This window comes from Bufo bufo, chromosome 9, assembly GCF_905171765.1.
Source record: "Bufo bufo chromosome 9, aBufBuf1.1, whole genome shotgun sequence".
Lineage (NCBI taxonomy): Eukaryota > Metazoa > Chordata > Amphibia > Anura > Bufonidae > Bufo > Bufo bufo.
Genome location: NC_053397.1, coordinates 165,103,642 through 165,130,129, shown reverse-complemented (window position 1 = coordinate 165,130,129; position 26,488 = coordinate 165,103,642). Strand labels below are relative to the sequence as shown.

At 43.8% G+C, this 26,488-nt stretch overlaps 2 protein-coding genes across 4 annotated transcripts in view; one reads left to right on the top strand and one right to left on the bottom strand.

Moving 5' to 3' along the window:
• The window catches only part of NOL8 (nucleolar protein 8), a 29,023-nt gene extending 9,179 nt beyond the window's left edge, over window positions 1–19,844 (bottom strand). The window contains exons 1-12 of one of the 2 annotated variants that reach the window (XM_040407033.1): window positions 19,743–19,844; window positions 17,229–17,393; window positions 15,016–15,078; window positions 14,802–14,880; window positions 10,757–10,910; window positions 9,477–9,545; window positions 5,421–7,235; window positions 3,977–4,084; window positions 3,277–3,396; window positions 3,059–3,152; window positions 2,148–2,295; window positions 1,371–1,454 (exon numbers count right to left, since the gene is read on the bottom strand). In XM_040407033.1, coding sequence (XP_040262967.1) covers window positions 1,371–1,454; window positions 2,148–2,295; window positions 3,059–3,152; window positions 3,277–3,396; window positions 3,977–4,084; window positions 5,421–7,235; window positions 9,477–9,545; window positions 10,757–10,910; window positions 14,802–14,880; window positions 15,016–15,078; window positions 17,229–17,361 — 2,867 coding nt within the window. In that variant the 5' untranslated portion in view covers window positions 17,362–17,393; window positions 19,743–19,844. Of the gene's footprint in view, window positions 1–1,370; window positions 1,455–2,147; window positions 2,296–3,058; window positions 3,153–3,276; window positions 3,397–3,976; window positions 4,085–5,420; window positions 7,236–9,476; window positions 9,546–10,756; window positions 10,911–14,801; window positions 14,881–15,015; window positions 15,079–17,228; window positions 17,394–19,698 lie in introns of both variants that reach the window. The other variant, XM_040407032.1, reaches the window with a different exon arrangement.
• Window positions 19,842–26,488, top strand: part of LOC120978732 (centromere protein P) — a 348,964-nt gene continuing 342,317 nt past the window's right edge. Inside the window, exon 1 of one of the 2 annotated variants that reach the window (XM_040407045.1) lies at window positions 19,842–19,887. The gene's annotated coding sequence lies outside the window, so the exon portion shown is untranslated. Of the gene's footprint in view, window positions 19,888–20,126; window positions 20,240–26,488 lie in introns of those variants that run through there. The other variant, XM_040407044.1, reaches the window with a different exon arrangement.

The window sequence follows — 26,488 nt, the reverse complement described above, 5'->3', positions numbered from 1 at the left end:
CCCCATCTTGTTTTAATTAAGTCTCAGCATGTTAAAGCATGAAAAAAAACATCCAGTTGCTTAGATGAGCATCAAACTGAAAAATACATGGCGCCCCACAGTGTAACATCTTATAGAGGTTTTCCATGTCCCAGTGGGCCCTGCATATGTCACCTGTAAAAGAAAGTTTCTCATATACTTACCATCTCAAAAGTTGTTTGACACTCCTCAAAACCCTGCATCTGTGGACGTCATGTCCTTTACCAGGTTTTCCGGGCTGAACTATGGATGGGACATGGGAGGAGGTGTGGAAAGGGACAAAACTATTTGATTCCCGAAGTACCCTCCTGAATCCAACTCATCTGGAGATGTCCTCCCATATCATGGGCTGTGAAATTATGTTCCATCCATAGCCCAGGCCGGAAACCCAACAAAGGATGCAACATTAGCAATTGCAGAATTTTCAAAAGAAGAGAGCCTTGTGACCAAGTTCCCGAGTTGTTGATCCAAGCAACTTTGAGATGGTAAGTATATTGGAAACTTTCTTTCTTTTGACTAATTATGGCAGATTTGCAGATTCCGCTGGCTCCAGGAAAACTCCTTTAATACATAAGCCATGCCCACCTAGTGCGACTTTGATTCAGTGACTGTACAAAAGCTTACATACTTTGATTTCACCATGAAGCAGCACCAAATCAAAGATTGCTTTATTACAATGCATCATGTGCAATTGTGTGGTCCAAGCATGAAAACGGCTTAGCCCAAACTGGAGGTTTCCTGTTATTGTAAGAGCTGTCTGTAGCCACAAGGATAGGGTGACTACACTTTATCATATGTTCTGTAAGATGTGGTCTTCATAGCGATCAGAAACAGCAGCAACACTAAGGGTATGTTCACATGTGGCAAATCTGTTGCACAAAAATGATTGGGAAATTTCCATACATCATGTATAGGGTCTGCAGAAATCTATGCACATGCTGCAGAAACAACCCCATTCAGATGTACGGAAAGAATTTTCAGTCACAGAAATTTCTGTAACAAATCTGCCACAGATCAACTTACCCCAAATGTCAAAAATAAGGTTTCTGGAGTGGGAAGTGACGGTGAGTGGCTCCGGCTCTGATGGGCCTTCCGGCATTGGACCAGCAGCATTATGCTGCATCAATATTGGGTGGTCCAGATGGGATGGACCGTTCAGCAGCTTTCTGTGTGTCTTTATTTAAAGAGAATCTGGTATAGTGACAGAGCTCTTTATACCATCTATCATCTACTAGACCACCAGGTATATTTCCAAACCCTTGTCCCCCTCAATCTCCCCCCAAATCCTGGTCAAAAAGACATTCGCATATATTTCTAATAAGGTCACATGGATTTATATCTATGGCAGTTACCTTTCTTTTTTCTCTTCTGTCACTTTTGTTTCAAAAACGGTGTGGTCCTCCTTGGTGGGATCGTACTGAAGGGCATTGAGATCCCTGAAAGGAAAGAAAAAAAAATAAGGAAGGCAAACTTTGCGTTTGCGGATTATCCCATGAAATGTTTTTATACTTCATCTACAGGTTAGATGATAATTGCTGGATTGTGAGAGGGGTTGACCACAAGGACCACCAATGATCCTGAGAGTGAGGGGCCCCCCTCTCTGAATGGAGAAGTAGTACATATGTTGGTCCACCATTCCAATTCACTACAGTGCTGTCTACGTCAGTTCAACAGAAATGAATGGAGAGGTGGACCAAACTCTGTCCTCGAGATCGGGATGTGTCTCTCAGCCTCATTTCCTCTCCTGTCAGTCAGTGGAGGAGATTGATACATACAGACAGCATGAGAGAATAAAAGCCACTGTTATAGAAATATATATATATATATATATATATACATACATACATACATACACATATACATACACACACATTATATCCATAAAGCCTGTATACCGTATATATAGTATTATATCTGTAAATAGCAATGACAAACATTTTCAATCAGCTTTTCTCACAGGGATACTGTATTTGTGTGGCCGGGGCGACTCCCCGGAAAGTCAGTGGCTGCCATGTAGGTGCTCAACCTCAACACACAACAATGTATAAATCCGAATATAAGAGGTTTAGTAAAATCACAGCACAGTAATTTATATGGACACAAAGTGACAACACAAACCACTTTCTCACTTAAATGTCTTTGCTTTAGCTGCCTTTTTGCTTGTTGCCTGGGGCTCCACATTAATGTTGAGGACACTTTGCAAGATGTCAAGGTTCTTCTTCTTTTCAGCCGATAGACCATCATCGTCATCATTTGCCTGTAATTTCTGTGATTGCTCTGTAAGAAGCAAGGTGTCACATTAATTAGGCAGTAGTTCCTAGCCCCTCGCTGTGCTCTGAGTGGTCTCCTGATTGGATGCTACAGGGACAGCTCAGTGCCGACAGCAGTGAGAACAGTGCAGCATCGCCTCCGGGACACTCAGGTAGAATATTGCTTCTTATTGACACTATCCCATGAGAACAGCCCCACTGATGCAGTTCTGACGACAGAGCTACCGGTGTTAGGGCCCTGCAAATCAGCTAGGGATGGTCTACTCTAAGGATAGGCCATCACTTGTAATATCATTGAAAACTCCCTTTAAGTTTTTTTTTCTCCATACATCTCACCTCTCCCCCCCCAAATAAAATCCAAAGACAAATCTGCACAATTTGGTGGGATTTGTCGCTGTAGATTGCTGCAGTAAATTTTCACAACAATTTCTGCAACATGTACAGGTACCCTCCTCGGGACACTTGCGGTGGCATTAAGGGAGAGGTCAGTCACGTGACAGCTGCACCTACAGCTTCCTAATATTGTGCCCAAATTAAGTAGGCAACTATTTTCAAGTACAGCAATTTTCCAAGTTCACTTGGACAGGGCTGCAATTCCCAGCACAGCAGAAGGCCAGGAGCAGTGCGGTGTAAAAAGACAGACGGGCCCTTACCTCCCTTCTTTTCTGGTTCAGAGAGCGATATACTGTTGCATTCAGTGATGTATATACCACTTTATTAGGGCTGTAGTATGGCTACATCTCCTAACACGAGCGGTTAGCTCTTCTTACCTGTGTCTTCCTCACCCTCGCTACTGTCCTCTAAAAATCGTGCGTCCATTTTGAACCGTTCATCAGTTACAAAGCGGGACTGCAACTGCATGAGCTGCATAATCATGTAGAGAATAAAGCGTTATAATCAATATGTGTTTAAGTAATATCACATTACAGAATGTCTCGTATATATTCAAGTCCAAAACCAGTTATTTAGAAAAGGAGGTGAAACAGACCTTCTCCCCAGATCGGCCTTCATATTGAGCCTTTATTTCAAATCTCTTGTCATCTTTCTCTTCTTCATCATCCGAATCTTCTCCGCTGCTCTCAAACAACTTAGCCTTTCCAGGATTTGTCTTATGTAAAAATAAAATAAAAGTAATATATCACATAATACATTAGATCGATATGCATTTTACAAAACATTTATATAGTGTCCACATATTCTCACAATTGTGCGTTCCTGTGCCACTGCTAGTGACATGCCGGTCTAGCTCATATGACCAAGCAGTCATGGGACCAAACGACTTCTGATCTGGCAGGGGCTGGAAGCAGCTAGGAAGGGGGCTGATGTGCGAGACTGGCGGCACCATAGAAATGTGTTATTTTTTATTTTAACTCACAGGCTATGACCGCTGAGGTTGTTGGCTTCTAGGTTGAACAATCCCTATAATGAATGAACATCCGTCATGCAGATGATCCTCCCACTTAAATTTACCTTATGGCCCCAAAGATGCCCGCCAGCCATACTGATGGGTTCATTTAGAATTTAGATTGTGGGCCTCCCCGGGGACACAGATGTCAATCTCTCTACAGTTCTGCTGAATATGCTGGTGGTATATACATGAATAAAATGTATACATCATGCCAGCATGTTCTGCGACACCTTTTCCAGGATATACTGCATATGTGCAGCTGAGATATCCGAGAACATACTTTGCCACTGTGTACGTTGCTCGTACTTGCTTCCTCTTCCTTCTCACTTTCCTCCTCAGATTCAGAATTAAACACAATGTGATGACTCTTCTTTGCAGATTGGGAATCCTGAAACAGAAGGTAAAGTATTAACATGTTTTGTTAGATTACATATTCTGTAGTGTTAGAACTAGGGCTGCTCTTTGGGTGAAGCACTGGTACCAGCATGGCCGGCACTGGAAAGCTCAGGAGTTGAGGTGCACCATGGGCTCAGGTCCTGCCCCTTGGTGCACTAAAACCATCATTTGTTTAAAAAAAAAAAAAAAAAAAGTCATCTTCCTTGGGAACACTGCAACCAGTTTTCACAAGACAGGTATCATTTTAATGAGCAGGATCAACCCCTCCAGGCAGTAAGCCTGGTTTAACAGGGTTGATCCTGCCAACAGGTGCCCTTTAAAGTGGCAGTGTACTTTCAGTAAACTTTTGATATGTCATAGGGACTTATCAAAAGTTTTGATTGGCGGGGGTCTCTGCACTCAGACCCCCACCAATCTCTAGAACGAGGGGAGAGAAGTGCACGCATGGCGTGCTCTCTCCTCATTGCAGGACAGGAAGCAAGACAGACTTAATAGGAAGTCTATGAGCCTGCCTCACTCCCGTTTCGTGCAGCGAGGAGAGAGAGAGCGCATGCTTAGCGAGTGCTTCTCTCCCCTCGTTTTAGAGATCGTGGGGGGGGGTCTCAGTGCTCTGACTATCACTGATCTAAACTTTTAATATGTTCCTACCATATAGCAAATGTTTTCTGAGAGTACAGTGCCACATTAAGCTGGCTATATACTAAACATTTTGGAAAGCCAAAAAGGCGGCTTTAAATCCATTTCTGCCAATCATTGGTGCAGTTTTGTAGCAGGAACAAGTGTGACTGAGAGCTGTAATTGAAAACTCATATCTGCATCTCATAAATGGAAGCACAGTCTAAGGGTCCATTCACACGTCCGCAATTCTGTTCTGCATTTTGCGGAACGGAATTGTGCTGCCTGGACCCGGAATTGCGGATCCGCACTTCCGTTTCCGAAAAAAATGTGGACAAGATTAGATATTTTCTATTAAGTGCCGGCGATGTGCAGTCTGCAAAATGCGGAACGCACATCGCCGATGTCCGTGATTTGCGGATCCGCAAAACACACACGGACGTGTGAATGGACCCTAAGCCACAGATAACGGCAGAGACAGACTGGCTATTTGTCGTTTTAATAGTCACAGGCCAACCATGAACGAGAAGCCATTCAGAAAAGAGCCCCCCGAAATCCCGGTATTGCTGTTCTATCACTGTCTGCCAGGGGCCCTTCAGTCACACGTTGCATGTGCAGCACAAATCATTTTTTTCCAGCACAGGAAAGTTGCTTATACAATATCTGCTGAAATATGAAAAGCAGAACACCACAAACTATGGCTGAATTCTCACCAGTTTAAGCAGAGCTCCTTGAATAGCCCGTTTCTGCTGCTCCCGTTCTTTTCTCCGTTCCTCCATCGCGGCCAGGCGCTTCTGATTATCCTGAAACTGTTTAGCTTTTGAATTGGTTTGTTCCTTAGATCCGCTCTTCTGGGAGACATTTGCTTTAGCAACTGGGAATGTGGAAGAACTTGAGTCGGTATCACTGCTAGACTCGCCACTGCTGCTACTACTACTACCACTATCTGTTTCATCTCTCCGGTGCACATCGGTGGAGGTCTTCTTGATAGGTCTTTCGCCATTGGCTTTGGGTTCCTGCTTTCTCTTACTTTCACCAGATGTAGGACTTGCTTTTGTCTCACTGCCGACAGTCACGCCAGTTTTAGGTGGAGCAGATGAAGATCCAGGTGCTTTTGTCTCCTTAGAGACTGACAGTGATGACATCAGTGAGCCCAACCCTTTAAATGCTGGGGGTTTGGTTGGAGGGCTTTTCTTCTTTTTCCTTTTTGATCGCTCATTTGAGCTATCATCATCTTCTAAAATAGAAGCCACAATGTCCTCTGGCTCTATACATTTCTTTCTCTTTAAATTCCGGATAGCTGCTGTGTTATCATCGCTGCTTTTTGGCTTTTTCTGTGTTTGATCATCGTCATCTGAAGACGATTTAGAATCAGGTATTTCTAAGGACTTTAAATTTCTGAACTTGAGATCAACCTGACCGAGACCTTGCTTCACAGATCCACCCTCACCTTCTATATGGGAAATACTCCTATCTGAGCTTAGCGCACTACTACAGTGACCTGGATCCAGATCTTTAGATATTTGCTTCTTTCTTGGGGTTTGATTGCCCTCTGATCTCTTTAGATCACTCGCAGTATCATGCTGCACACACTTTGCATCAGCAATACCAATGTCTGCATCCTCAGAGTCATATTCCTGGTCAGAATCATTTTCATCGGAGTTATCAGATTCAGCAGCTTCATCAACAAGTGCCTTAAGGTCTCCCATGGACAGATCCAGTCGGTAGCAGTTCTGCATCATGGACTCATATTCTTCATCTGAATAGGAATCACTGCTGCCTTGTGTGTCCGAGTCATTACCATGACTATCTTCTTCTGTCCTACTATCTTCCTCATCTTCACATTTCACACTGCTTTTTGAGATACTCAGATCTGTGGAGATCACATTACTGTGTTTTGCTAGAGCAGTGAACTTTTCCTTCTTGCCATTATTGCAATTCTGGCTGGTCTTTGCAACTGTGATGATCTCATCTGTATCGGCAGAGTCATATCCATTGTCATCTTTGCTGCTAGCATTGGATCTCCTGTGTTGTCCCATGACCTCTGCCCAATGAGTTTGGTAACTGGGTGTAAAGGAATCATCAACAACCTCCAGGTTGGAGTCTTCAATATGGCTTTCACTTTGCTTCATCATTTTCTCCCTTTCAATAATCGCTTTAAGCTCTTCTTCGGAATCATACTCCTCATCCAACATACTGTTAATGGATTTACGACCACGGCTCTTGTCCTGGAAATACTCTTTTTTTTGCTGAGACTGAAAAGCATTTGTGGCCTTTTGCAGACTGGTCTGGGGAGTTCTGATGCTGCTCCCTTTTACATCAGTCTTACTTGTGTTAAGATAAGGATTTACTTTGCTCTTCTTTACTGAACTCTTAAATTCTGGAAATTCTCCCCTGCGTTTTTTGCTTATATCATCCTCACCCCCATCGAGGTACCAAGTCAGCTGGGAGACGGGTGTAGGCTCAAGTGAAGGGTTGTCTAGCTTTTTAATGTTGTGGCAATACTTCGAGGGATCGTATTTCATAATGTTCACTTGAGTAAAGGAAAGTGAACTACACTATCTGAAAACACAATTCAATAAAGCAGTAGTGGCCATGAAGGCAAATTGTATTATACTGTATAAACCAAAGCCAACTCTACATACATGTTATTAGACCTGAGTCTAGTCATTCTCTATCTGCGGTATTTGTGGTATGGAACTGCACAGTTCTACTACTCTTAAAGGGGGTTTACAGGATTATCTCCATTTTTAGGTGCACCTAAACATACACCTGGTCCCTGCCGCTTCATTCAGCCATCTTCTGGTCCCTGTCTTGTTCTGGCCAGGGTATGGACGGGGTACCCTGTGTTGTTGCAGCCAATGACTGGCCTTAGTGGTGTCAATTCCCCGAGCAGCTAGTCACTGCTGGGTCACATCACCGTTGAGGACAGTCAATGGAAGTGGGACACGTGACCCCGTTTGTACCCAGGCCAGAATTAGGTAAGTTGGGGGACCGGAAGAACACCAAATGGAGTGCGGGCGCTGAAACAAAGCAGTGCGGGCGCTGAAACAAAGCAGTGAGGAGGGGGTGAGTACAATTTATTCATCATCAGGTACCACATGCTAAAGGAGTGAATAAAAAACGGCTATGATCCTGGAATACCCTTTTAATGTGTTTTCACACAGCGCTTTTTGGAAAGATCTCCTGCTTTGTTATGAAGTTTTTACGCTAAAATTGCCAGAATTGGATTCGGCTGGAAGGAAAAGTATAAGACCCTCCAGCTGTTCGAAAACTACAACTTTCATCAAGCCCAGGCAGCCTATAGCTATTAGGACATGCTGGGAGCTGTAGTTTCGCAACAGCTAGAGGGCTGTGATTTTTATGTCCCTGGTATAAGACATTCCTTTATATTTCCCGTTCCTTTTGAATCCACTCCTGCACTGTCCCCACTCAAGCACATGATGAGACTACCGTATTTTTCACCCCATAAGACGCACTTTTTCTCCCCCCAAAATGGGGGAGAAATGCCCCTGCGTCTTATGGGGCGAATGCTTGCAGTTTTACATCGCAAGCTGCGATGTACGAGCGAGCGGGGACTCGGGGAGGGACTGGGAGGAGGAGCTGGGGGCCGGCAATAGCGGCGGGGCGGTGCAGTCAGTGTAGTATAGCCCCGCCCCTCCGGTATACTAATATAAGAGGTCTTATTCAATTAATTGAATTATTAAACATGTCTCCCAACTCCTAATAGTACCTTACATCCTAACAGCTTCAGTAGAATGCAGGCAGGCGGCAGCGTAACTCCCTGATGTCACGTGCCTGCGCTGCCTACTTTATGAATGAAGCAGGCGGCGCAGGCAAGTGACGTCAGTAAGGGACGCGCCGGCTGCCCGGCCTGGGTTCTACTGAAGCGGTTAGGATGTAAGGTACTATTAGGAGTGAGGGGGCATGTTTAATAACTATTAATTGAATAAGACATCTTATATAAGTATACTGGAGCGGCCCCGGGGGGGAAGGGGAATCTGTGGATGGCACTGTTACGGGCTGGGGGGGGGGTCTGTGGATGGCACATATATAACAGTGCCAGCCACAGATCCCCCCCCCTGTAACAGTGCCAGCCACAGATCCCCCCCCCCCCTGTAACAGTGCCAGCCACAGATCCCCCCCTGTAACAGTGCCAGCCACAGATCTCCCCCCGTAACAGTGTCCGTCATCCACAGATCTCCCCCCGTAACAGTGTCCGTCATCCACAGATCCCCCCCATAACAGTGTCCATCATCCACAGATCCCCCCATAACAGTGTCCATCATCCACAGACCACCATTAGTTCCAAACCCACCAAACACACAGCACACCTTTTGGTTAAAAATATTTTTTTTCTTATTTTCCTCCCCAAAAACCTAGGTGCGTCTTATGGGCCGGTGCGTCTTATAGGGCGAAAAATACGGTACGTTGTTGCACATTCATTCTCTCATACTAATGCAACAGACAATACCCTGAACTATCAATATTCCCACTGAAGAATGCCACAGGCAGCCCCTTGATGTCCTACAATGGCCACTTCCAGTAAATGGCAGATTTCATTGTAATGCACAGTAAATATGGCTAGGACAAATTATAAATTTGCCATACCTTTATCTACTGGATCCGGTTTTGATCTTCTCCTATTGGTGTCTAGAGATGTCCGACTAGTTTAAGTTCTGTGGTTAAACAGGCTCTTGAAGTCTACAGCAATTCACTTACCTGAGATAAGTTTCAGAATGCAAATTGTTAAGCTATTAAAAGGATATCTTGTTTGGTGTGTTGCCCTTTAAGTGAAGCACAGGCAGGACTCTTCCATATTTGCTCACCACCCAGTTCTAAAAGAACAAGAAATACATTTTAATGCAGAACCGCTTTTTGCACCTAATCTATCTGTTTCATCTTTATTAGGCCTCTTTCACACGAGTGATATGGATTGTGTCAGGAGCCATTCAGGGAAAAACTGATGGTTTTGCAGGCAAGTGGAATCAGTTTTTCTGCGAAGAGGCAATCTGTTCTTCATGCGTGTGAAGAAAAGATGAAGAATAACAATCTACATTGCCCCCAGCATCCCCCTGAAAAGAATGGGGTGGCCAGTGTGTCTTATAAAGCGAATACTAGTCAGGGCATCCATTGTGGAAGAGCTCACTTGTATGCAGTAGGCGCAGGGAGTGAAGAGCTGCTAGCGGCTGGCTGTACTCACTGCTCCCTGGTCTTCTCCTAGCGCCTGCTGCACTGACTGGACAGCGTTAGGATGTAGTGCGGAGAAGACCAGGGAGAGGTGAGCGCAGGAAGCGCCGCTGGATCTGCAGAGTGTCGGTGCGGTCCGGAGCTGGAGAGGCAAGTTCATTTATTTATTTTACTGTTTGATGGGGGTCTGATTGGCGATCTAATGGGAAATGAGGGTCTGCTCTAAGGTCTGATGGGGGTCTGCTCTAAGGTCTAATGAGGAATGGGGGTCTGACGAAAAATACTTTTTTTTTCTTATTTGCCTTCTTTAAATCCTAGGTGCATCTTATGGAGCGAGAAATATCGTATGTATTCCGGACAACCCCTTTCATTAAAATTGCACTATTCATATCATTTTACAAATTTCATATACATTTTGTGAAATTTCTAACAAAAGTCCAAAGTCAGGTAAATATCTGGAAAATTAAGGGACACGAGACTGGTTGTATTTTTTTTATGATTGGCTGTTTTTTTGGGCTTGCCGTCCAACGCCTACCAGTCAAACAAATGAAAAGTAAAACCCTTTACTAGTAGATCTATCAAACCACTTTGCTGTCCAAGTGACCAGCTGTCTGGGAGGTATCCAACTAAAGTGTAACTTCTAGGACCACATCTGCACAAATTTTAAGAGAGGTGAAAAAAAAAAATATATATAATAATTGTTACTGGAAATGCTCCCGAGAAGCAATTTTTATTTTCTTTTACTCTAAGGGGTAATAAATAGAATTAAGTCTGCAAAATGTCATTACACATGGTATTAACATATCAGAAAGAACGGGGAGGAAGAGATAAGAGTATTAGCACTTCACAGATAACCCGCCTTATGATTTGGAACCTCGGTGCCCGGCACGGCTGCTTTCATCTGAAAGTCAGTGATGCCAGATTTTTCGAGAGACTGCAGAAGGTCGCCGTCTGTCTGCTTTTGCTCTTTAGGTTTTTTCTGATCTTTGACTGCTTGGCGCTCTTGTTCCAGCCTGCAGAGAACAGAAAATACTGATGCCAAAATGTACTGGGTAAAACCATTGAAAAAAAATGAAACCTTCATATACATACAGTACACCTGGACACCCTCACTGACTGGTAATCGGAGCGCTTCCAAGGCCAGATGTGTGTATCTACCAGAATGCATTGTACATTAAGAAATCGGTAAAGGGGTTGTCCAGGATTTAAAAAACATGGCTGCTTTCTTTCAGAAACAGTGCAGCACCTGTCTGTCCTCAGGACAGGTCATCAATAACAGATGGTGGAAGTCGACTCCCAGCACCCTTGCCGATCAGCATATCAAGAGCAGCGCCATACAATTCATAGTGGCTATGCTTGGTATTGCAGCCCATTCATATGAATAGGACTGAGCTACACCTAGGCCATGTGACCAATGACCGTGACGTCACTGGCTGCAGTGATGTGGCCACATCAAACAGCTAACTGTCGTTCACATAACCGTATCATGGCACGCTGTGTGCGGGACAAGTTGTACTTTCTGATGGCACCAGTTATTATTGTATACGATGTAGTGGGAAGCTGGAAGAAAAATTCTAAATGGGGTGGAATTGGGGGGGATGAAACACAGTTCCACCACAGTTGTTTTTTTTTTTTTTTTTTTTTTATCAAATCTTTGTTTATTAAGATTTTCTGCATATGACAAGTACATATGAAAATAATTAAGAAACAATAACTGCTCCATAATAAAACATATCTGGTTACATGTATACAGAAGTTAAGGTACATGCAGGAATTCGCTTAACAAGTTCAGACGAAGAAGCAAAATTAGCACATATAAATAAGGCACAAGAGAGTTAGCAAAACATGTGAATTGCCGTTTAACCATACACCAAAGTACAATGCACATTATAATATAATATATCCCGTGTATATAGCATAAACAAGCCATTATCTTGTGGAATTCCTTCAGACCTTTCTGTGCTAGTATATCCGAAACCGTCAGCTATCCTACTCATACTCTTATATAATCCAGAGGATGAGTATGGAATTCTCTCTACACAGCATCTGAGACAGAAGCGTACCATTCTTTCCATTTACTCCAGGACAGTAGGAACTTGTCATGGGATAGGGTTTCCCAGCTTGTCAACTCTTCTAGCTGGCATATCTCCTGTACCTTGCTCATCCACTCTCGCAAACTCGGCACATCCTTAGATAGCCAATATTTTGGAATCAGCAGCTTAGCAGCCGCTATCAATTGCGCTAGCAGAGAATGTGCTGCTAATCTATAATTGCAATCCGGCAAATTGAGGATAGCTACCGAAGGTGTGATAGGAGATCTGATCTTGCATATATTTTGCACCTTCTCCGACACCATGTCCCAGAATCTCTTAATTGATGGACAAGCCCACCAGACATGAAACATGGTCCCTCTGGCCTCACCACATTTCCAGCAAACTGCAGAATTGGAAGGCGAGATGGCATGTAATTTGTCGGGTGTCTTATACCATCTTGTGATTATTTTAAAAGAATTCTCTTGTATTTTTAGGCAGCGTGAGTAACCATGTGAGTGGGCAAGTATTCTCTCTGAGGTGTCATTGCCAATTGTAAAGCCCATTTCCGAAGCCCATTGTTCAATGAACTTTGGTCTGGTGTCAGAACCTTATTATAAATTCGGGAAATAGCTCCTTTCCTGCTGATTGATTGGTTCCATATCCCATCGTACCAAGTAGGGGTATAATTGCTGGAGGTAATGCTTAAATATTGCTGGCAATTTTTTTTGAATTGCGAGTGATGTGTCAAGGTCCAGGGTAACCGCCGAAAAGTATCCCTCAAAGATGACAAATCTGGAATCTTACGATTTACCAACAAATATCCTATTGCCATGTCACCCAAAGCAGCCCATAGTCCCATGTCGTCTCTAAACTCTGCTTCCAACAAATAGGGTAGAAATCTAATGGGTGTTAGGGGGGAGATGCAACTAATAGGGTGCAGAAATTCAGCTAGTTTGTACCAGAAGTCAACTACCCCCTTAAGCGAATTGAAAATACCGTCCCCACTTTCCACCACAGTTTTATGGGTTTTATTTTATATTTAGTTTTATAAGGTGTTCCTTGTGCGGTAAAACTGACCTGTTCTCTTTATTCTCCGGGTCACTACGATTACATATATATGCCTTAAAGGGAACCTGTCACCTCCAAAACACAGTGTGTTCCTAATTATGTTTTTCTTTCCTCCACTGGTTGTTGTATACGTTATACAAACGCTGTTTTAATCTGTGTTTTCGCTATCCTTAGAGTCAGCTTGAAGTCAAGGGGGTAGCGGCGGCCTCCTTGCTTCAAGTCAAGCTAAGCCTGCCCCTTACCCGTCCTCCCTGCACTGTGATTGACATGCTGGGATCGCATGCGCCGCATGGGATAGTGCAAGTCTCGTGCATGTTCGGTGCGCTCCTTGTCACTGCGCGATCCCGTCTCCGGCTCCCGCACTCGGCCGGCCGCTTTCGTCTCTCTGCGCATGCGCCGGGCTTTTCCATCGTGCGCGCGCGATTTTTTTATACCATTTTGGAGTGTCTGATTTTTTTTTTTATCACTTTTTATTAAATTTTGTGGGTCATCATAAGTTGGCATATAATGCCTCAGACTCTAAACATGGCCATCTTACTGGTAAAACACCTTTATTTGTTGTCTAGGAGCTCCTTTGTGGTACTACATGGTCTGTACTGCCCCCTGTCTGTGCCAGGATGAGCTGCTTCTTTGGACACTAGTTGAGCGGCGACTCATTTTTATTTTTCTGGTACATGTATTTACTATGCAAGACCCTGAAGAAGCTCCTGCCCTCACCATAGAAAGTTATTTACGGCTTCCAGCATCTATTCCGGTCCGTTTTACATAAGGACTTGCTTTATGACTTGGTTATCGGTTTACTTGGCTTAAAATGTCACTTTTTTTTTTTATTATTCTGGGATTACATTTTTGGGCTTTGGAACTAATAACTGGTTTTCCATAGAGCCATGGACTCAAGTTGCATTGGTTTCAACGTACAATGGTCGGCCCAGAACCAATTAATATTGTAACCCGAGGGACCACTGAACAATTATATTTTAATAGTTTGGGGACACAGCAATGCTTTTTTTTATTATGTGGAAGGGGGGGTGATTTGAATATATATATTTTTTTTTTACTAGATAGCTATAATAAGCAATTTATTAGATTGCTTCTCCAATACATTGCAGAATGGTTATGCTCTTATAGAGCCATGCCACCTGCAGGGCTCCATAGGAACTAAAGCTGTAAAAGCCTTGGTTGTTTTAGAGAGACCAACAGCTCCCCCCAACTGCTGTGCGGGGGAGCTGTTCATGAGCGCCCCTGCCTCAGATGTGTGGTTACAATCGACCATGGTATCTGAGGGGTTAAATGTCTGATGGGTGCTATCGCTGATTGCAGACATTAGTCCCGGGGCGTCTGCTGTTTAAACAAGCAGAAACCTGGCGGAAGACTGGACTTTCACAATATATGTAAGGCGGAGGTCCAGAAACGGTTAAACATAAAGGGGGTCATTTATTATCCAGAAAAACACCTATATTAGGCGTATTTCTGGCGCAGATTGCTATGCAATGGTTAGTTGCGCCAGGTCATGCCAGGCTTTAGGCGTAGAAAACGGTCTAAGTGTAAGCCAGCTAGGAGGCTAGCTTACATTTAGACTGGCGCTGGATGCACCGAAGTTATGTAGAGGCCGGCGCCAGATACAGGGGTTATTAAGACCGGCGTCTAAAACGCTGGTCTTTATAAAAGGACCCCCAAAGTCTGTGTAGGCATTCAAAAGTCAACAGTAGTTTGTTTGCTGCACTACAATAGATGGATTTTCACATCTCTTTGTAGATTCTTTGTTTTACCAGAACTGGAAGCGAATAAATGGTGGAGACTTACTTATGCAGGAAGCTTTCCTTGGCCACCTCTATCTGCAATACTCCTCCTTTCCATTTTGTCTTATTTAGTACAGAGAGACCTGTAAAACAAATGCGGTATAACAGGCTTACGGAATAAATGACACTTTGGCTATTAGAGGCCACAGCCTCACGCTACCCACACACAGGGTTGTCGACACATACAGAAGTTCATAACTGTTGTCAGAGAAACTCACATTTTTTAAAGTCTGCATCTGAGATATGAATGTTCATGTAAGCAAATGTCTTTAAAGGGTTACCTGTAACCAAGAAAATTACAATAAAATTACGGTTATAAAATAAAGGAACGCAGGGTGTACAGTGTACAGATTTTTCTACAATAAAAAAGAAAAAAAAAAAAAAAAAAGAGGGAAGCGATAAGCCAATAACCCAGGAGGGTGAAGGGCTACCATCCGACCAACAGATTTATTAAATGGTCACGAACCTTTCAACAAACTTTGGATAACTCAATAGCAAAGATGAATATAAGAAGCCGCAGGGCGCTCCTTCACGTGCCAGTCTTAGTAGAAATCCACCAGCTAGTTTATTACAAGGCGCAACCTCTTAATAAATTTCAACTCCTATATATACACACAATAGACACCACACAGAATCATAAGCAAAAAACTTTATTAATAATCCAACATCAGCATGTGCCCTTGACAAAGCGCGACTGCGAAACGGACGTTGGGCCGTTCCCTCCAACCTGGGTATGTACTATCTATATATACACTATAGTTCTCAGCCATATCTGTTTGACTCTGCAGTTCCCATTGTGGATCCACTGCAGATGTCCTCAGTGACGTGTAGTTTGAGGATGCCGGTTGGCACCTATTACTTTCCATATTTTGGGCTTGTGGTAATATACACCACCGGGTCTGTTGAGCTGGATTATTGATTTACACATCCATTCCTGTGGTTGGAGGGATCCTTTTCCTCACATTCTTGCACTTCTCTAGTACATGTTTTTATCATTTATGTCAGATGGTTATTATCCTGATGTTGGATTATTAATAACGTTTTTTGCTTATGATTCTGTGCGGCGTCTATTGTATATATAGGAGTTGATGTTATGGTTCCATACATGATATATTGGGTTAGATATATATCGGAGTAAACCCTTAATAAATTTGTGTCACCAGTGCAGCCCGTGAGTCCAAAAACTAAGTCAATTTTCTAGCGAAAATAAAAGTAAATGTGTTGGGCCGTGGTGGCCAAGCCTCCTCCGCTGAGGTGCACCCACTGTGTCGAGAGAAGTAGAGAAAGGCAAAAACTTTTATACATTCATATCTGCAGCCCTGTGAAGTGCTATCGGTACAGGAGGGAGGTGTCATCAGTGACTGACAGCTCTCTCTATGCACACAATGCCATCAATCACCGATACCTCCTCCCTCCTGTACCAATGCTGTTCACAGAAGGTAGAAAAAGCAGACACGTATTTTCTTTTGCAGCAAAAATTGACCTGCGGTGCAGAAAAAAAAAAAACATGTCAATTTATGTTGTGTATTGCCACCAAAGACTTCACCCTTAGGATTTTACAAATAACAAATGCCTCATTGGTGGGGGTCTGCTACCCCACCATTCAGCTGTCCCCAAGTAGCTCTGCCATTGCAGTTACCCAGTTCCATCCACTCTATAGTGGACAGAGTTGGTCAGTCCAGTGATGCTCCTAATGAAGTGCTCGTCCACTACACAATGAATGAAGCCGTGTAGTTCCCGCACCGGAGCTACGGCAGAAGAGCTGATCGGTGGGTGTGGGGGGTGTAGGACGCCCACTGATCAAACGGGGGAAGCAAATTATGTTCTCTATGAATGACATGGTCTTCATGCTCCATGTACTTTTAGTTTGGAAAAATCCTAGTTCTAGAGCCAGAAATTCTGACTGATTTTCACAAATGCTGACAAATCTAAGATTACTTAGGATTAGGACTGGCCCTAATCAGAACTGGTGTGTGCCATGTTGGAGTATACAGTGCTTGCAATGGGGATCATTTATCAAACTGGTGTAAAGTAGAACTGGCTTAGTTGCCCATAGCAACCAATCAGATTCCATCTTTCAAGGAGCTGTCAAAAATGAAAGGTGGAATGTGATTGGTGTAAAGTAGAACTGGCATAGCAGCCAATCACATTCCACCTTTCATTTTTGACAGCTCCTTGAAAGATGGAATCTGATTGGTTGCTATGGGCAACTAAGCCAGTTCTACTTTACACCAGTTTGATAAACTTACCATGGAGGATTACTAGTATTAGAACGCTTCTCTCTCACATTAAAGGTCCTTTCCCACCATAAAGATCAACCTCCAGTCCACTGTTTAGATGATAAAGGAGCGGTGTCCTCCTGGGACTCCCGCAGAACATAAAAACAAGATGTCAACATCTAGCTCCAGCCTAAGACTGTCTTTTTGCGTACCCTGCTCATCTTTCCGGGAAATGATGTCCACTGCATCCACCTTTCCGAACCTCCCAAACCTTTCAGAAAGTTCTGCATCCGTGACAGAAGGGCTGATGCCACCAACATACAGGCGTCTCCGTGTAGCCTCCATGCCCCAGATGAATGTGAACGTTAAGGAAATTTCTAAGATTAGAAAAACAGTAAGAAGAAATACCGTAAGTATATTAGTCTAATAAGTGAACTCCAAGCACAGGGATACTGAGCTTGTTTTTATTACAAAGCTATAATGTCACCCAGCTAGTCCAAACTCAGGCACATGGAAATACGGATCTGTGTTGAATGGATCCAAAGTATAGCTTTTGTAACAATGGTCAGATCCACACTGTACCTCCGATTTCATATAGAGGTATACAAAGGGTTTTTCTACCAAATGGCCTATTACAGAGCAGGAGGAGATTATAGGGGACACTGAAGGCCAATAGGCACCCACAGAGTGCCGGCAGCTTAGTAATACGGAACCATATTGCTCTGGCATGCGAGACCATAAAAAAACACTAGGTACATTCACACGACCATGTGTAATCCTTTCCGTTTTGCGGCCCGCAAATAGCAAAACCGTGTGTCCGTATTTTGTGGACAAATGACTTCCGTTTGTGTTCCGTATGTCTTCTGTTTTTTACGGTCCGCAAAAAAAAAAAAAAAAAAAGAAGAAGAGAAAAAAAATTATTATTAAGGCCTTCAAAAATACGGAAACGGATCTGCAAAAAACGGATGACATATGGAAACCATTCCGTATGTCATCCGCAATTTGCGGATCTATTGACTTGAATGGGGCTGCGGACTGATCTGTGCAGACAATAGTAATATAAGGCCTCATGCACATGGCCGTGTTCCGCGGCCGAGAGCGGTCCGGGGTAACTCGGCCGGGATTCCTTCTGACAGCAGGAGCGCATGGCGTCATTGTTGCTATGATGCCGTGCGCTTCATGCCGCCGCTGCTGTACAGTGATACAGTCGTATAGATCATACCAGTGTATCACTGTACAGCAGTGGCGGCATGAAGCGCACAGCATCATAGCAACCAATGACGCCGTGCGCTCCTGCTGTCAGAAGGAATCCCGGCCGGGTTACCACGGACCGCGGAACACGGCCGTGTGCATGAGGCCTAAGCTTCATATTTTTGCGGACTACAAATGCGGAAACACGGATGCAGACAACATACAGAACGTTGTCCGCACATTTTATTCACCCATAGAAATCAATGGATCCACATCTATTCCGCAAAATGCGGAACGGATACGGATCAAATTATACGGTCGTGTGAATGTACCCAAAACTTTGTGACTGGAAACCCCATCTATTACACAGACAGCTGCTCAGATAAGTGTCCGCCAGTCAACGCTATACTTCCCCTGCAGCAAAGCAAACAGCAGCTTCCTGCAGCAATAACAGAGGACCGATGGGGGCTTCAGTTGCAAAAGGAGTTGGGTTCATTAGGCCTCATGCAAACAAAAGGGTCCGCAAACTGCAGATCAGGAAAATATGGATGTGCTCTGTGTGCCGTCAGCATTCTTTTGCCGACCCATTGACTTCAATCGGTCCGTCGTCCGCGTTTTACAGACATATTCTATATTCTTGCAGAAAGGTCAAACGGATGCGGAAAGCGAATAGATGATCCATGCGCTTTCTGCCTCCTTATGTCCGTTCCACAAAAACATGTCCTAAACTTGGCCGGAAAATGTGGATCACAGACCCATTGAAGTCAATGGGTCTGCAAAAAAAATTAAATAAAAAATGCGCACGGACAGGATCCTGAATTTGCGGACCTCAAAATATATACGGTCGTGTGCATGAGGCCTTACCGACTGTGGCGCTGGCGCTGAGTGGGTGCGGTTCTTCAGGGAAATATGGACCGCCAAACTGAAAGTGTTTAAAGGGCATTCGTTTTTACTGTAAAATACATGCAAAAGCGCGGTTTCCTTCTGACAGGTGCCCTTTAATAATATATGCGCCTCATGTAAAGTACGTGCAGAATCCTTTCAGGCATTTTCCCCAATGAACCGCTGAGACGGTTTCTCATTCTTGCCCTCTTCGCTGCTTCTATGAAAGGCAAAGGATTTTCTGCCCTCGCGGCTGCACCCTCAGAGGGATGCGATATCACGGGCACTGGTGACACCCCATCAGGCTATGCGCCCACTGCAAGTGACCCCCGTCTACCCCTAGAACACCGCTGTGCCCACTGCTGACCATGAAGGCGAGCAGAACCCCCAGCAGGTCCCTTCCTTCTAGAGATTGGTCAGACATTCACTACAGGGAGATCAATGACTGATGACACAGCAGCTTTTACTACATGGGAAAGTATGCGACCATGAGGGCTCCAGTCTGCAGGCTTCACCCGTGACCAGACACCTAGTGCCCGCGGAGCCTGCCACGGACACACGATGTGTGCAGCTCATCACTATCCCTCCGACCTGACCACATGCACTCACCGCTCTCCCACTATCGTAACACATGTCTGCCAGAAAAAACTCACATTGCACTCCGGTGTCCCGAAAAAAGCATCCCGCCCGGAAACCAGTGCAGTACAACAACGTTCCGCTGTAGAAAACTCCCCTCCTCCGGGAGAAGGCTTTGTGGAAACTACTTCTACAGGCTGGAGAGGACTCTACAGAGCCCAGGTATGTTCTCCGACTTCATCACAATCCGCTTAAAAGCGACGGCGCAAGAGTCGCGGAACACAACAGTTTATACCGGAAAGGAAGCTCCGGGCTGAGGCACCCTGGATCAAACCATTCTTTTGTAGGGAGAGGCAATTTTGCTTTACTCATGTTTTTCAGCAACTTTCTAGCTTCCGTACATATTATTTTTTTCGTATCTATTTTCTTTTTTAACGCTTTCTAGAAAGCATACTCTTCCAGTGTCTGTTTTCGCTGAAAAAGGGGACTTGTGTTTTTCCACCTTCCCCGTCACTGCGCAGCTGTGTGCGTCTGGTAATGGCGCGCTTAGTTTGAATCATAGAAGGGGAGGAAGGTAAGTGCTGGTGACAGTGACAAGTGCTGCCGGCTAATAGACCTGCATGTGATGGGTGGCGATGGTAAATAATGGTGGCTGCCGTCAGGGAGATAATGGCGGAAACGCAGAGGAGGGTCCTGAGGAGCACAAGTGGGCGTGGCTTGTGCCTGTTTGTCGGTGGAAGGTTGATTTGCATAATATGTACATTTTAAAGGGCATCTGTCAGCAGATCTGTACCTAGGACACCAGCTGACCTGTTACATGTGCACTTGGCAGCTGAAGGCATCTGAGTTGGTCCCATGTTCCTATGTGCCCGCATTGCTGAGAAAAGTGATGTTTTAACATATGCAAATGAGCCTCCAGGATGCTCCTAAGGGTTTGACTACACAGCAATCTTGGTCACGTGACGGCTGCCTCGCCCAAGGGTCACCGTGGGATCGTAGTGTGGAAAGAATGGGGTCGCAGTGCAATTCACATATTTGCCTTGATCCAAGAATTGAAAAAATATCCAGCACTGTTGGATTTTTCACGATTCTGCGGTTGCGGCATACGTACGAGTCGTTCTCTGACCCCATTCATTTCTATGCTGGCACCGCTACATTGTGATCCAGACGTCACACAACCAAGATCGCCCTGTGGTGATCTCCGGTTCCCAAGGCCCCTGGCCTACAGCTGATTCTTTCAGGGGAAAAAATGTTCCGGCTGTTCATTCACGTGGAAATATAGTAGTTCATGGCCGCCATTCAGTTGCTTGGTTGTCCACGTAAATATTTGGATGACTGTAGTCCACCAGAATTGGAGATCAAGCCCTCAGACAAGGGTGGCAATGGTGTCCTGCTTGATAAATGTGATTGGTGAGGATACCAGTACCTACAAACCATTGACAGAAAACCCAACGGAGAGATTTACTGAAGAACTGGAGAGTATCTTAATGTCAGCAAAGGAAAGGAATTCTATAACAAAAGAAGAATATAATCCCAGCCCAATAATAGAAACTTTTTATGCTATCCCGAAAGGTCCTAAAAACGTAATCCAATCTCAGGAAGACTTATTGTTTCAGGAAATCAAAGTCTGTGTGAGGGGATCAGCAGCTACGTGGACCAGGTGGTCTCCCCATTTGTCCCCGGCCTCTCATCATATTTAAAAGATACGAAAGACACTCTGGCCAGCCTCCAGGGTATACAGGTGAATGGCGCAGCAATGGCGTAAGACGAGTACACAGCACAATGTGGCACTAGAAGCAATGAAATACTTTTTAAACACTAAGGGGACACATTGTTTTGAACACAATGATTTTGTTTTGTCACTATTACAGTTTTTGTTAGCACATAATTATTTCATATTCAAAGGTAAATATCAGGCTACTTTCACACTCGCGTTTGGTGCGGATCCGTTCAGATAATACAACCGTCTGCATCCGTTCAGAACGGATCCGTTTGTATTATCATTAACATAGCCAAGACGGATCCGTCATGAACACCATTGAAAGTCAGAACGGGTCCGTTTGGCTCAGTTTCATCAGACGGACACCATAACGCTGTGTTTTGTTGTCCGTCTCCAAAGCGGAATAGAGACGGAACGGAGGCATTCTGAGCGGATCCTTTTCCATTCAGAATGCATTAGAATGCAGACTGATACCTACAAGAGGATTTGAAGGACCAGTTGGGGGACCTAAAAGTTTGAATATGGGGTCTTACAAGGGAAGAAGATAGTTCTGATATAGTGAGTGGCCGAGACGTTCAGGGAGGACAAAAGAGGGGAGGGAGCGGGGGGGGGACTGGGTAAGAAGGGGAGTAAAATGAAAAATTGTATGTTTGGCTATGACTGGAATGAATCCAATGCAAATTGTGAATTGAACAAGTATTTGCTTTGTTCAGCACATTGTCTACAATACTGATGTATTATGATTTTGTCTTTTGTCATGCCAATAAAAATTTGGTAAAAAAAAAAGAATGCAAACTGATACGTACTGAACCGCTTGTTAGAGCCCTGAACGGATCTCCCAAACGGAAAGCCAAAACGCCAGTGTGAAAGTAAACTAATCTACAGATCACCGGGACAGCAATGGGGACAATTTGTGCACCGAGTTTTGCAAATATATTTTTAGGTTGGTGGGAGGAAAGACCAGTTTTCACGGAACAACACGTTGATTTTTAGTAAGCACATTTTGTTTTGGGGACGTTGTATTGATGATATTTTAATTTTATGGGAGAGCACTGAAAAACACTTTTCACAATTTGTAGATATATTAAATAATAATAATAAAGTAGGTCTTAAGTTTACTGCAGAAATACACAAAAAGAGCCTTAATTTTCTCGACCTAAAAATTTTCCTTGAGCCTGACGGAGTGTCAAAACAGAAGTGCATAGAAAAGCCACCTCAACTACCAGCCTTCTTCCCTGGGAGAGCTACCACCCATTGGCCTTAAAGAACAGCATTCCGCTAGGTCAATACCTACGGGCAGAATGAAATTGCTCAACGAAAGAGAGCTTTGAGCAAGAAAGCGTGCTCCTATATAAAAGGTTCAGGGCGAGAGGCTATCAAAAAAAAGTTCTTCATTAGGCCTCTTTCACACGACCGTATGGCTTTTTCAGTGTTTTGCGGGCCGTTTTTTCCAGATCCATTGTTCCGTTTTTTGTTTCCGTTATGTTTCCGTTTCGGTTCCGTTTTTCCGTTTCATTTTTCCGTATGGCATATACAGTATACAGTAATTACATAGAAAAAATTGGGCTGGGCATAACATTTTCAATAGATGGTTCCGCAAAAAACGGAACGGATACGGATGCATTTCCATATGTGTTCCGTTTTTTTTTTTGCGGACCCATTGACTTGAATGAGCCACAGAACGTGATTTGTGGGCAATAATAGGACATGTCCTATCTTTCAACGGATCGGAAATACGGAAACAGAATGCATACGGAGTACATTCAGTTTTTTTTGCGGAACCATTGAAATGAATGGTTCCGTATACGGAACGCAAAAAAAAACACCCGTAAACGGGAAAAAAAACGGTTGTGTGAAAGAGGCCTAAAGCATATAACAGAGCTAAAAATACTGAAAGAATTACATTATTACAGGATAAAAAACAAATGGCATAGAATGAAAATAAAAAGATAATACGCTGGGACGTATCATGAGAAAGTCCGAAATATCTTGAGACGACACTGGCATATTTTGATGACGGATGATGAACTCAGACAAGTAATCTCTCCCAATCCAACAATTACGTATAGAAGGGGTAAAATTTAAATGAGAACTTGGTACATAGTAGGGATCGACCGATTATCGGTTTTACCGATATTATCGGCCGATATTGAGGATTTTGACAGTTATCGGTATCGGCATCTATTTTGCCGATATACCGATAACGTATGGGGAACACAGAACGCGCTGCTCTCAGCGCTCTCCGTGTTCCCTCAGCAGCACAGGGGAGAAGGAAGCAGGGTCTCCCTCCCCCTGTGATGCTGCTGCCGCTGCCGCTAATTAGAGGAGAGAGGACAAAAGAAGGGGAGGGGCTGTGGCCACTGCGCCACCAATGAAGATAAGTCTCTCATTAATTCATATACAGGAGGCGGGAGCTGGCTGCAGAATCACATAGCCGGCTCCCGACCTCTATGAGCGGTAGCTGCGATCCGCGGTAGTTAACCCCTTAGGTGCCGCGGATCGCAGCTACCGCTCATAGAGGTCGGGAGCCGGCTATGTCATTCTGCAGCCAGCTCCCACCTCCTGTATATGAATTAATGAAAGACCTTATCTTCATTGGTGGCGCAGTGTGCCCCCACAGTATTAATCATTGGTGGCGCAGTGCGCCCCCCACCCCCATCCCAGTATTAAAAACGTTGGTGGCGCAGTGCGCCCCCCCACCCAAGCCCCCCCCCCCCCCCCAGTATTAATCATTGGTGGCAGTTGCCACAGGATCCCCTCTCCCCTGCTCCTCCGATCGGAACCCCAGCAGTGTAAGCCTGGGGCTCCGATCGGTTACCATGGCAGCCAGGACGCTACTGAAGCCCTGGCTGCCATGGTAAGCTCCATGCTGCTGTGTGCACAAAGCACAGAGCAGCAGGGACAGTGTGAGCTCCTATTCACCCTGATAGATCTAGGGTTCTAGTCCCTAAGGGGGCTAAAAGTTAGTAAAAAAATAAATAAAAAAATATTAAGTATAAATGAAAAAGAAAGATTTACAAAAAAATATAAAAATACACGTTAACAATAAACATAAATTTTCAGCAGATTTGTGTAGGATTTTTTTTTTTCAAAAATGAAAATTCCCAGAATATCGGTATAAATTATCGGCTATCGGCCTGAAAGTTCACAAATTATCGGTATCGGTATCGGCCCTAAAAAATCAATATCGGTCGATCCCTAGTACATAGTCACTTCCAACAAAATCAAAAACAAGATAAAACCACATGGATGTCCACGAACGGGTCTTGTCCCTGTGGAGACTGTATTTTTTGTAATAAAATGGTACCAAGGAAGGATTTTATTAATCCAGTAGACAATAAAAGGTCCAAAATCGAGGAATATATAAACTGCAAATCCACAGGTGTAATCTATGCAATTGAATGTCGTTGCCCAAAATTGTATATAGGAAAGACTATACAACAATTAAGAAGACGCATCAATACAGAATCAGATACAGCTCTTTCAAGACCTATTCAAGGCAAACGCAAAGGAGATACAAAGAATCACAAATTTTGGGGCATTAAGAAAATGAATGTGGGCCCAAGACTAGGGGACATAGACAAAAAATTACAGCAAGAGGAAACAAAATGGATATAACGCCTCAAGAGCCGGACCCCTCTAGGATTGAACGAGGGATTTACAGATGTATCCTTTCTCTTGGAGCATCAGTCTAGAGAACTAATTGATGACAATAGCTCTACATGACCTATGGATAGTATAGATAATAAGGACAATTGGCAGCGTCTACGGGATATGTTATGGGATATCATTAAAGGGTCTTATCTTTTTCCTCCCACCTAGTGCTTATATAGCAATGAGCATTATAATGTTACCATTTTTCCGTGCCCCTGTTATATGTAAATTACTGGGTCAGGGGGAATTTTTGATGGTTATAAAAATATAGTATACGATAAAAACTAGCCTGTGTATAAAAGGAATATATGGTGACTAATGATTGATTGAGAATAATGAGGAAATTAATAGTTAAATATGCATTCATTAATCAACAACATGATTTGCAAACTGTATTTAATAAGGAAAATTGAGAATTTATAGATATGATCGAGTTTATAGAATAATTAAATAAAGGTAAATAAATTCATGGCCAATTTGTCAGTCACTAATAGTGTATTAATATCCCCCAATATAAATACATCGTGATCAAAACTGTAAGTGGACAGATGATAGTAACAGTGGACAACTTTCCATACTATCCACAATGATCTCCAGAGATAAAAAGTAGCAATAAAGAAATTCCTAGACAGGCGCAGAATAGTTGGCAAATCTAGAGGAAAACTCTAAGGCCCCTTTCACACGAGCGAGTTTTCCACACGGGTGCGATGCATGAGGTGAACGTATTGCACCTGCACTGAATCCGGACCCATTCATTTCTATGGGGCTGTTAACATGAGCGGTGATTTTCACGCATCACTTGTGCGTTTCGTGAAAATCGCAGCATGCTCTATTTTGTGCATTTTTCACGCAACGCAGGCCCCATAGAAGTAATTGGGGCTACGTGAAAATCGCAAGCATCCGCAAGCAAGTGCGGATGCGGTGCAATTTTCACGCACGGTTGCTAGGAGATGATCGGGATGGAGACCCGATCATTATTATTTTGCCTTATAACATTGTTGTAAGGGAAAATAATAACATTCTTAATACAGAATGCATAGTAAACTAGGGATGGAGGGGTTAAAAAAATAATAATAATTTAACTCACCTTAATCCACTTGTTCGCGCAGCCCGGCTTCTCTTCTGTCTTCATATTTGCTGTGCAGTATGAAAAGGACCTGTGGTGACGTCATTGCGCTCATCACATGGTCCGTCACATGATCCATGATGGATCATGTGATGGACCATGTGATGAGCGCAGTGACGTCATCAAAGGTCCTATTCCTCAAAGAAGAAGACAGAAGAGATGCCGGCTGAGCGAGCAAGTGGATTAAGGTGAGTTAAATTATTATTTTTTATTTTTTTTTAACCCCTCCAGCCCTATTGTACTATGCATTCTGTATTAAGAATTCTATTATTTTCCCTTATAACCATGTTGTAAGGGAAAATAATACAATCTACACAACACCG